The sequence below is a fragment of the Malaclemys terrapin genome, chromosome 8 (genome assembly GCF_027887155.1).
Source record: "Malaclemys terrapin pileata isolate rMalTer1 chromosome 8, rMalTer1.hap1, whole genome shotgun sequence".
NCBI lineage: Eukaryota > Metazoa > Chordata > Testudines > Emydidae > Malaclemys > Malaclemys terrapin.
Genome location: NC_071512.1, coordinates 102,662,229 through 102,675,030, shown reverse-complemented (window position 1 = coordinate 102,675,030; position 12,802 = coordinate 102,662,229). Strand labels below are relative to the sequence as shown.

At 41.9% G+C, this 12,802-nt stretch overlaps 1 protein-coding gene across 1 annotated transcript in view; it reads right to left on the bottom strand.

Annotated features, from left to right (window-relative positions):
* Window positions 1–12,802, bottom strand: part of AGBL4 (AGBL carboxypeptidase 4) — a 1,388,984-nt gene that overhangs the window by 252,292 nt on the left and 1,123,890 nt on the right. The window contains exon 8 of the mRNA XM_054036605.1: window positions 9,796–9,910. Within this exon, the coding sequence (XP_053892580.1) occupies window positions 9,796–9,910 (115 nt within the window). The remainder of the gene's footprint in view (window positions 1–9,795; window positions 9,911–12,802) is intronic.

The following is a 12,802-nucleotide window of genomic DNA, read 5'->3' as shown; positions in this document are numbered from 1 at the left end:
CGGCGTATAGATCGAGTAAATGACTTGCCCACAGTCCCATGATGGAGGAGGGGGAGGGATAGCTCAGTGGTTTGAGCATTGGCCTTCTAAACCAAAGGGTTGTGAGTTCAATCCTTGAGGGGGCCATTTAAGGATTTGGGGATTTAGTTGGGGATTGGTCCTGCTTTGAGTAGGGGGTTGGATGAAATGACCTCCTGAGGTCCCTTCTAACCCTGATTTTCACTGCCCTGTCACAGAATCATAGACTAAGCTGGGAATAGTGCCTACGTCTTCCAAGTCCCAGCCCACTGTCCTATCCATTGGGCCACACTGTCTCTCAGAAATTACAACATATAAACCAAGCTATAACTGGGACCAAAGAGATCAGACAAAAGAAATTTATGTCAAGTACCAGAGACAAAAAAAATTCATGGACAGTGACACACGTTAAGGCAAGAGTAGTCAATAGGCAGACCGCAGGCCAAGTCGGAACTGCCAGATGCTTTTTAACAGACGTTGAAATCTTTTTATCATCATTATTGTTATTTGTTTCATTAATTTCTCTGGAGTCTGGACCTTGACTATACCTTGACCAAGAAATTTGGACTTGGGCAAAAAATAATTGACTACCACATGAAGGTGTGGAATAGACTCTCAAGGGATGTGGCTTGAGTCTTTTATAACACATTTGGACAAAACCCTATAAAATCTATGGTAGGGAACAATCATGCATTTTCAGGGGGATGGATCTCTTTAGTTTTCCATGTATGATTTCTGTGATTCTGTGCGTTTTGAGAGATCCAAACGAACTCACTCTGGTTTCCGTACCACCAACATTCTTTTGTTTGTGGAAAAATCCAGCTAAAGGAAAACAAGGAGCAGCATGTGCTGTAAGTTTTGCAGAAGATGAGAAATTTCACAGTATCCTGATATCTTTTGGGTAACTGCTTATTTTATGATGACTAATAGGCAATTACTATGGTAATACTGCAATACAACATGTGTGAGGTTTGGGAATGAGAAATTATAGGTAACTACTTTGGACTCATTTCTATGGTAACAAAAAGTAATTGTCATTAAATACCAGTTATACTGTGGCTGTACCTGGTAATTATAGATTTTTTATGCCCAGAAACATAAATAAAACCAATAAATTTATTCAAAGGTCTATGATTGTTTACTTATATGCTGTTATATAGAATACACAAAGACAAACACCTAATTAGGAAAAATAAACTCTATTGAAAGCTTCATCTTGTCATTCTAAGATGGATACCCTGTTTTTCAATTCAGTTCAACCTGTGAATTACATATGCATGGATGAAATGAAACAAAAAAATCCTTTCTTCCCCTAGCAAGCTAGGGGAAAAATAATCAGGGATATTACGCAAATGACATTACATGTATAGGTAGCCATATCTCACAGCAAGACAACTGACCGTTAGAATCCACTTGACATATACAGTCCACAGTAACTTTTACTTATGGGTTTTCAGATAAATAGAATACCAAAAAAGATTCCATCAAGTAAAAACCCCCAAAGATGGAATTGTCCTAAGTTACAATGTCTGCTCCCTCAGGCTCCCCACTCCACCTGCATCACCAGGTGTATTTAACTACTATCCTTGCAAGCAATTGGAAGGGGTTGCCCTTGTTCAAATTAGGGAATATTGATACTGTAATCACAGGGTGTGATTACAGCTTGGCTAGACATACCCAAGCTAGCTTTAATCTAGCTAGCTGGGTCCCAGAGCTTTACCGTGCCCAAGGTCCCACATAGGCTTGTACAGCCAGCACTGAAATGCATGCTACCACAGCTTTGCTGGTCCAGGACCCAAGCTAGCTAGATTACAGTTATCTCAGGTATGTCTACACAAGCTGTAATTACATCCTTTGACTGCTGTATAGACATATTAGAGATGACCCTAGATCTGAGTCCAGATCCAAATTTTGCAGCTCTGTTTTCTAGTTTAACAATAAACCCCCATATTGACATATAAACAGGTGGATCTTTCAAGGGAAAATAGGCCCCATTTTGTTTGTTTGTTTTGTGCTATGTTTAATGTCTAAAAAAAGCATTGTAATTTTACAGGAGTTTAGAAGTGTTTATAAATTATTATTATAAATTAATGGTAATTAATTAAATTAAATGGCTTGGTCCTTCTAAAGCTTTCCTAAACCCTTCTTCCCCGAAACAATTATATTTGGCAAGATTAATGGGCCTGATCTTGGTTTCTACCAGAATATTTTGCAGATCAAAGCTCACCCTCCCCTTTTACATTGTTAGCATCAGCAGTCTCCTCAATTTTTTCCTGTGAAAGTGGAAATTAAACCTCAACTATTTTTAGAACCCACTGAAAAGGCCTGGAAAAAAAAAATGATTTGATCATCTACTCTACTCCCACACAGCAATCATTAAATTACAACGAAGGCATTCTAAACGTGCCTTTTCTGGGTGGGGGCGTTAACGAATCCCTGACCCACTTGGCTATCCAAAACCTTTTCCAAAACACCAGTGGCTAACTGGGTACATTTTAAACAGGGTGCTCAGTATCCTAAGAAATTATGTAGGAAATGACTGCTTGGAGCTTCCCGAAGCATTGTGTTATCTTATCAGTATTCATTGCCACTGTGCAAAGGACGAGAAAATCCTCCCCCCGGAGCCCAGAGAGAGGGGATTAAAGGAAGGGGGAAAAGAACTGAAAGTTTCTCACCTCCACTGAAGTTTTTTTTCCCCTGACACACTTTCTCTCTTGCATATCCCTCACCTAAGGGTAGTGCCTTCTCTATTGAAAAAAAACAGCAGCAAGTTTTTGACTTCTTGTCATCTTCCTATGACTTGTTTTGGAGTTTTCCCAGTGTATTCAGCACTAGAGGAGGATGGGACTACGACAGCAGCAAACATGGTGTTCTTTGTAATGTCAGGGTTTAGGATGGATCACTGACACTAGTATGGCTCTATTGGAAGATGTTCTTCACAGGGACAATACCCCTGCATGGGTCAGTAGAAATGAGACCAGCTTGAGAACAAGCTCTTTGTCTGATTCACTGAGTATCTGTTCAGCGGTGCTGAGTGTGAAAGACATGAGCCTGTGCACTTTTAACTGCAAATATGGTCCAAGCCTCCTGTATCGGGGAGAAAATTAAGAAAAGCCTTAGAGTCAGATGACAAAACTGGGAGTCACATAAGCCGAGTTCTATTCCCGACGAAGCCACAGGCTCACTTCATGGCTTTGGGAACTATACGATTCAGAGCTAGATAGTGATTGTCCTTTATGTTTAAAAATTAGCTGGGAGGTGTAATTCCCAGCTGGGAGGTGTAATTCCCAGCTCAGGTAGACATACAAGCGCTAACTCCGCTAGCTTCTAAAAACACCAGTGTGGCCATCATGGTTCAGGAAATTGTTTGGGCTAGCCACACGAGTATGCACCTTGGGGTCAGGTGGGATTATGCTTGGGCGGCTAGGCCAAGCCACTGTAACCATTATTCTTAGGCACTAGTTTGAGCAAAGCTAGCATGTGTATATCTGCCTATACTGGTAATAACACCACCCAGATGCTGTGTAGACATACCCTTACTGAAGGCATGTTAGGGGAGCCCACAAGGAGGCTCCACAACTACATGTGTAGGGACAGGCAAGGAAGTGGAGAAGCTGGGGTCCCGTCCCTTCTCTTCTCACACACTGGCCCATAGAGTGGGCCCAATGAACTGGCAGGGGATGATTTGTGCCTCTGATACAATCCCTTCTGATGCGCCTCCTGTGTGGTTTGCCCACTGCCCTGAAAATAGTGTGGAGCTGTCAACACTATCCTCAGGGCAGTGTGCAAACCACACCGTCTGGCCCTCAGGCCTTACTGACCTCAGAGAACTGCTGGGACAGAGCTTGATTCACTAAAGACGTGCAAGGCATTTCCAGGTTCTCCTGTGGACGGTGCTATGGAAGTGAAAAGTGTGCAGCTCTCTGCCCTTTCTGGTGTGTTCTTTAGAGGCCTGTTTTAGATCACAATGCCATATGTGGCCAGGGGTTTGGAGAATGGCTGAAGAATAAATTCAACATGTGACCAAGTCCAAGCGCACCACAGTGGGGTCCTTCCCCACACTCCTCAGTAACACAGAATCTGGCCGGCCCAGACCCCAGACCTGCCTTAGGGATGGGCTGTCAGACATTCCAGTGCCAAAGGGCAAGCTGCTACCAAGAACATAGTCCTAAGCATTGTGGCAAGAAACAGCCGTTTAAAAAGCTTAAGGGCTAAACTGTATTTTAAGCCCTGCTCCATGCTAGAGAGACCATGCTGCAGGACCCCTTCAATGGGGACTCTGCCACCCACCTCTCAATGAACCAGTTCTGTTGGCCAATCTGAAGGGGGCGGGACCACCTTTCATCTAGTGACTCTGTTGCACTAGCAAGAAGAGGCTGTGATGACTTCAAAGAATTGTGCCTGCTACCTAAAAGAGGCCAAGGGAGTGGGGGCGGAGAGAGAAAAGGGGATTTGAGAAGATCTGGGTGCCCTCTCCCCTCCACTCTTTCATACGAGTGCAGGTCTCAAAAATCAAGCCATAAATGCAATCCAGGTCTGAGACGTGACGGCTCTGCATGTTATAATTAACACATAGACTTTACTTTTCTTATTTGTGTCACTGTCAAATCAAATGAAGGCAACAATAAATGCCATGGAACAGAGAGTACACTCATGGACCACAAAAGGCATCTCTTCTCCTGTCTTGACATTGCATCTCTAGGATGCCTCACTGAAGACCTGCCCAGACTAAGAAACATATTCCCTTTCTTGCCACCCTGGGGTCTCATTTCAGGAAGGCGAGGTTGATAGATTGGAACTAATATAAGGCGAAGATGAAGCGGTACAGTCGTTTCACCCGCAGAAACACATTGCACTATTCAACTGCACAATGCTGACTTTTAGAACAAGTTCTTGATATGGAAAGTTCAGGCCAACCCCCAGGATGCATGACTTTCAAATTGAGAACATGCTGTTGTATTTCCTTGGCCTGTCTATGTCCCTGGGACGTGTCATATATTAAATGAATGATGATGCTAAACCACAGAAAAATGGAGAGAAGTAGTTAAGGAAAAATATCTTCCCTGGCCTAGATGTTACTGAAGATTTAGAGCCAGGGAACAGAGTCTGGTTGGGCATTACAAGGGGAAACGTATCTGTCTTCAATCAGGGTTTCATCTTGTTGGCAGGAATGAGATGCAGAAGTGTATCTCCCCCAAATAAGACTAATCATTCTGTTTTTCCTTAGTTTTACAGAATTGTCCCACAGTTTAATCCCACAAGGAAGAAAAGGTTAGTGTCATTGTAGAAGATCCCACAGAAAGGGTTTTTTCATACATCAAATTTCTGCCATGTTTGTCCTGCACAGAAATGTGCCCGAAAGGTTCTTTCAATCCAGGTGGGATCAGAAGACAGGTCACCACCTTGAATAGAAAAAGACACCACTTTAAGGAGCTGTCATTTTAAATACCTCAATGTATGGCTTTATTGTGTAATTAATATAGAAACTTTTTTTAACAGTTTCCACCTCCCCTGTAATTATAAAAAGGGTTACACATAAAGGTGATCCTGGTTTTAAAAAGCTTCTAGAAAACAATCTAGTCCATCTCCCCGTTCTGTGGCAGGATCTTCATACCCTGAAGATGCAATGAGCTGTGAATTCTTGTTATTAGTTCATACAGTAGAGGTGAAAGAACAAGATAGGGCATGTGTTTTTCACTGAAAGATTGAAGGAAGAAACACTTGAACATGGCAGTTTCATCCTCCCAAGTGCATTTTCATGGCAAAGGTTTGTGATGTTAGCACCCTGGCAAACAATAGCGAGTACCCAAATTGTAAGCCATCCAAATTATCTATTCAGAACCTTGATTCATATTAAGGGTGGGTGAACTATGCACTTTAGGAACTCAACTTTCCCTCATCTCTACTCCTCACTAATCCCACAACATGCGTATCTAAGCAACTCTGCTTGGCATTTTGAATCTGATGCGTTTCTTGTAGCCCACTGACAACAGCAGAATTTTCATTTCTCAGCCCTTCCTATATGGGGGAGAGGGAGAAAGCTCTGGGTAATGCCTGATGAGGAAAGTGTTATAAGAAAAGGCAACACTTCTGATTCCTTATGAATTGGTCAGAATCTTCACTGCAAATAAGGTGAGCAGAGGTGGTTTCACCATCTCCAGATATATATTCATGTACAATACCTATAAGAATATCTATACTTGTTAATGGATTTTCTATTAAAGGTTTATGGAGTAATGTTACAAGCAGATCAAGATTTTTTTTTCAGATCTATTCAACAAATATCTTGGCTTTTACTCTATGGTTAGATCTCAAATATTCAAACTTTGGGCTGTGTTGCTTACCAGCCTGGTTAGTCAGATTGGTGACATGATATCTTTTTTGTCCCCTGCTTGGTAAACCACACATACTTCCATCATGAATACTTGCCTAGGTTTCACTTAACACCCAATTTCCACAACATATGCCTTTGAAGTTCATGTCCACAAACATTTGTTCCAAAAAAAAAAAAAAACCTGAATGTACAGTGCATATAAACAACCGTCCCAGAGCACGTTTCTGTGCCCCGAGCGCAAATGTTTTATAGCTCTGATATTAAACTCACTTGCTGCTGGTTATGAACATTTCACCAATGGAAAGTCCCCACAGAGTCACAACCCATTTGCTCCATTCCCTGGAGTACTAGCAGTAGTTTGCAGACAATAGACAATTTTGGCATTACCGTTGCTATGTTGGCTCACAGCACTAACCTCAGAGAGTGAGCGCTTGGAACAAAGTAGCTGTTATCCTGGAACAGATCATAGGTCCAGCTGGTCCAATATCCTGCTTCCAGATAGTGGTTACCATGAAAAAGTCAGCCAGCTGTTACCAGCCTGTCTTACATCAATATGCAGTTATTTCTAGTGCTGGTTGGAAAACAAGCAACTTGTTTTGCAAAAATATTTGAGGTTTTAGAGTTTGTTATCATCTACATCAGAACAGAGAGAAACTAATTTTAGAGGCTAATGATTAGTGCTCTCACCTGGGATATGGGAGATCCAGGTTCATGTCCACACTCTGCTTGATTCTCTCTCAACCAGGCAGAGAAGGGAGTTTAACCTGGATCTCCCATATCCCAGGTGAGAGCACTAATCACTGGGCAACTGGCTATTCTATGGTTGCTGCCTCTCTCTCTCTCATATATGTTTTGAGCTGAAAAATCCTCCTGACAAAATTTTGCAGATGTTTTGGTTTTGACAAATCAGCATTTTTCAACAAAGAAACATGTAGTGAAAAAATTCCTGACCAGCTCTAGTTATTTCCTATTCTAATCATAGGATAACTAGGAGACTTCACCACCACCCAGTAACTGTTAATTAATTAATTACTAATATTAATTTACATAACCCGACTTTTAATAGTGACCACTGTGTTGCATGTTTCAGAGGATATCAAAGACACTCCCATAATGTGTCTTGCCAATTATGCAGTGCTGTGTATTGGGGGGAAAACTCCCTGACAGAGGCAGGAGATCAATTTACAACCTGAAGTATGAAGTTTAATTCACCTTTTCATTATCCTAGCTTGCATAGCGACAAATGTGAACTCTCAATGAGCCAGAGGAAGTCACCAGCCACTACTTTGAGAAAGAGGGAGATAATGCGAAGAAAATCCAAATGACTGAGAACTGCTCAGCATGACACTAAAGACTCTGCCTGCATCCGCAGTGTGGAACTTATGCAGCCAACAGATCTCTGAATCCTACAGTCACATATGCACAGCTGCTCCCTGGAACTGTTTGTGTGCTAATCCAATCAGGGAAGAGAAAAGTACAAGATGGACTTATCTCACCAATGACTGGTAAGCATCAGAGTTGAAATTTCAAATATTAGCGATCAATCCATGGAGGGTTGTTGGGGGTTTTTTGTGTTTTTTTTTAATTCAGCCAATAAATTCAAGCAAATAAATCGTGATCTGCCTGTGGATTTTCCAAGAGCAGGAAATAAATTGTTGTAAATTACTAGCTCAGCGCTAGCTAACTACAAATCATGCATATTACCAGGCATTTTGTATTCTTCTCAACATAATAGGTAACATTCTGCTTATTATACTCATTTTTAAGTTATTAGCTACATTAGGCCTTTTGCAAATAAAGTAAAAAATTGCAAACAGATCAGATGCTTTTCCAGCTACCTCATTAACAGTCCTTTTAGTCCAGGAGAGCTGAAAATTCTGCATAATATGAAAGGCTAAAATGATAATGTGCTATCAGCTCAGCAATTATGAATGGAACTATAATGTCCTTTCATAATACCTGGCATCCCAAAGGACCCTACAAATTATGGGCCAGACGTATGTCTGTGAAGCATCATGCACCTCAATAGCAGTGTATAAATAATAATCCTGCAGGAAAATCTACAGGGCAGGTAGATTTATGTGGGGAAAGGAAGATTACTTAGTAGTCACTGGAGTTCTCTAAATGTTTTGCCTTTGCAGATCCTAGGAGTAGCATAACATGGCTCCTGGAACTAGTTCAAGACCATAGGACCATTAAGAGGTATGACCATTAGCATGTACACTGAAGGCACAGCCAACATTTCAAAGTGTCATTATAAAAGAAATAGCCCCATAATCCCACCTCTGTTCCTCTCTGTCTCTTCTAACCAACTCCAAAGCAGCAGGGAATCCATGGAATGTCAGTGTGGATCTGAAGAGCCCATGCCCACCCAAAAACTCTCAACAAACCTAACCTTTACTTCACCCACGTGAAATTTGCCTATGTCGTTCCCTGCAGTCAGAGTTAAGAAGGTAGCAGACAACTGAAGGAGGACAGCCGAGACGAACAGTGGAAAATAATGAACTAACTCATCAGCACCATTTTCTGCAATACGCTGATTCTTCCTCAGAGGTCTCCCATCCATGAACTAATGAGGCCCTATCCTGCCTAACAATTAAATACCTAATTAGATCACAGCCCAAGGTACTATGGCTGCAGTGTGTGTTATTTAGTCCTGCATTATAAGCAAAATTGCATACAGTACATTAAATCTCTGAGGGGCCTCTCTTCCAAAGATACGTGTGATGGATGTAATTGCCCACAAACAAATCATCAGCTAATCAGCTGCTTTTCATTATTACCTCCCACAACAAATCAATTTTGTAAATAAATGCATTTAAGAGCAAATAATTTTAGAGAAAACAAAAGATTTTGTGAATATGTTTTCAACAGAGGAGGAGGAAAAGTGCTAATTCAAATATTAAAATGAAGCAAAATTAACATAGGATGGGATGATTATTCCATTCCATGTATCACTACCTATTACCGTAAAATAACAGACAGAAATTTGTGACTTTAATGGATGATCTGGGTAGCTGAAGAGAATTGTGATTGACTGAAACATTTACATAGAGGCTGATGAACAGCATAATGAATGCATTTACAAAACATGGCTAAGGTCTAGTGAGGATTTAGCTGAATTTAATTCAGACATCCAAGGGGACTTGTAGAGCAAATATCCTATAATAAGCCATAGGCATAGTCCTGCATGCCTTACTCAGGGCCAATCTACCACTAAATACAGTTGCTCAATGGGAAGTGAGTTCAGGGAGACTTTTGCCTGTATGAGGACTTTTGACCCAACCATAGTGTTTGGCCATATGAGAGCTGTTAGTTCACATGTAATATTTTATTTCTGCACAACGTCCAGTGATGAGAAATAAAGAAAACTCAACTGTGTCACAGTTAGTGGCAAAACAATGCCAAGTTATGATCTGCAGTTTCAATAGGACATACTCTACCTGTAGTTTCCTAGATATACCCCATCTGGATTAAGCATTGGAGCTATCTTGAAGACCAAGTGATCTCGCAATACTTTGGCTATGGGATGTTGGCTCACGAGGAAGTCAATTATACCTGGGAGAAATGAGAAAAATGTTAAAATCCTCTGTGTTAGAAAATTACAATGTCAACATGGATTTTAGTTGCAATTCTGAAAGTTGAAATAAAATTAATATTCCTTTCAGTTCAACACAGAGCTCTGGCCTCCAATGTTTTGCAGGCACTCACGTAGTGCTTTTAATCTTCAAAGTGCTTTACAAACATTAGCAAAATAATCATTATACTCCAATGAGGTAAATAAGTATTTCATTCCAGCCCCCTTTTACAGATGAAGAAGCCAGATCCTCACTGATTGTAAATTGGCATAGCCCCATCGAAGTCAGTGGATTTACACCAGCTGAGTATCAGGCCCACGGAAACTGAGGAAGTGAGATGATAGGCTGGATTTTCCTCTCGCTTACACCAGTGTAAATCAGGAATAACTCCACTGAAGTCAATGGAGTGACACCAGTTTAAAACCAACACAAGGGAGAGGAGAATCAGACCCTAAGTATCTTTCCTAAGCTCAGTCAGTAGAAGAGCCAGCATTAGAACTCAGAAGTTCCTGTCTCCCTATCTTGTGCTCAGATCACTTGGATACACCTCCTCTCTCCTAGGGCGTTGGAGTAGGGAACATTTCCCACCTGCATCCTGCAATTCCTCCAATGCGCTGAAGGAGATTGGCAGCACTAGCAGCGGGGGAGGAAGCAGGGCTGCGTTGTGTTTAGATTTGCCTCTTCTTCCTCCACTTAGTTGACGCTGATAAAAAATAGTTGCCACCAAACAAATGTGAAGGCAAATTGAGTTCCTTTGCAATCTTGAGACACCCAGAGATAGGTCATGACTATTTTCTATTTCCCATAAGATCTATCGTGTGATGCAAGGACCTTTTACTGAATTTCCCCTGAATAAAGCAAATCACGGAGCTCTTGTAACAGGATGAAACTAAGCAGAGAAAAATTAAGGCAGATCATTAGAAAAAATTCACTGATTGCGAGAGCTACTAGACTATGCAGTAGTCTCCCCAGGGAAGTACTGGCAGCCCCATTACGTGAGTCTTTTAAAACTGGGCAGGGCAGAGCACCAGGGAATATACAGCAGGAAATATTTCAGCAGTGATGGCCTGGGCTAACTAAATTACTTTTAAAACTTCTGACATCTCTTATTTTTCTGGTATGATTAACTTACGTTATTTGAATCCCACAGACCATGTCAAAGCACTTGGCACAGTAGTTTGGTTGAACTGTAAAGCACAGCACTCGTAAACATCTACATTAAAGTTGAGGCCAAAATCTACCAAACCTCCCCCAAATTCAACCCATTTACTAAGATCCATTTTGTACTTTAAACACCAGCAGATCTAAACTACTGCTGCTACTGTTAGTGAATTCTACAGCGTTGTGGCACATGGGCGAAACCAGGGCTTCTAGATTCTAGGATAACTAGTCTATAATTGACCCTAAACATCCATATTTTTTGGTCAACTAATGACTTTTTCTCTGAAGATCTTGAAGGAGAGAGGATCTCTTTCCATTGTGAGGTTTTCCAATGGGAGAGAGACTCATTCTGAATTTTTGGAGCTGGATTAGCACACACGTAATTATATAGTTTAGGAGATGTTTCTTCAGCTACCTTCTCGCAAATCTGAAAACTGAATGTTGATCTGCTTTTTGGTGGGTGTTACGTCTTTTTCTCTTTACATAATGATAAGAACATAAAGAAATCCAATGGGCAGAGCCAAGTCCCAAATAACCGTGTTTACTAGTTATACATAAACACACCATGCCTAGTTACATACATTCTGCTGCTATGACTGGTTTTTGGCTGCTTCCAGAACATAGCACGTTGTGAGCACCACTAGAAGGCTCACAATTATTTAAAGGGCTACTACCCTATTCCTATACACTATAGTGGGCTATATAGACACATGCCTCGGGTTCTCCTCAATTACTGTTTTCATTCTGGTAGTTGTTCTGGCAGCTAGCCCCAATATGTCTGAGTTCTGCTTTGATGGCAACCTCTGCCCCTGAAGGGCTGGTACAGACTTTTCCCTGCTTTGTTTCTGTTATTTAATGCAGTCTCTCTTGTAGATCTTGGCAAGAACATCTCACTGATTATTTAAATTTACACAGGAAACTCTTGGTTTCTTGTACCAAAGTCTTAGTTAGAGGGAGGTATTCAGAGCACTGCAAATAGTTTGTCTGAATCATGACAAGATCTTATTGGCAGGAAAAGGATAATAAGGTATGTCTACACTGCAGTTAAAAACCCGAGGCTGGCCCATGCCAGCTGACTTGGGCTTGTGGGGCTCAGACTGAGGGCAGGTCTTCACTACGGGGGGGCGGGGGGGGTGTCGATTTAATATACGCAAATTCAGCTACGCGAATAGCGTGGTTGAATTTGACCTATCAGAGCCGACTTACCCCGCTGTGAGGACGGCAGCAAAATCGACCTCCGCGGCTCCCCGTCGATGGCGCTTATTCCCACCTCCGCTGGTGGAGTAAGAGCATCGATTCAGGGATAGATTGTCGCGTCCCGACGAGACGTGATAATTCGATCCCCGAGAGATCGATTTCTACCCGCCGATTCAGGCGGGTAGTGTAGACCTAGCCTAAGTGGCTGCTTAATTGTGATGTAGGCTTTTGCGCTTGGGCTGGAGCCTGGGCTGTAGAACCATGTGAGATGGGAGGATGCCAGAGCCCGGGCTATAACCAGAGCCTGACCATCTACACCGCCACCAAAGGGCCCCTTGGCCCAAGCCAGCTGACAGTGGCTGGCCATGGGTATCTAACTGCAGTGTACACATACCTAAATGTTTCAACCAAAACAGTTTCTTCTTTGCTGTTAGACAGCACATTTCTTGATTCAAGGCCTGCCACATGCCACACCACAAAGCCGCTTCCTCCTAATGAATTCTGAAGTGGGATT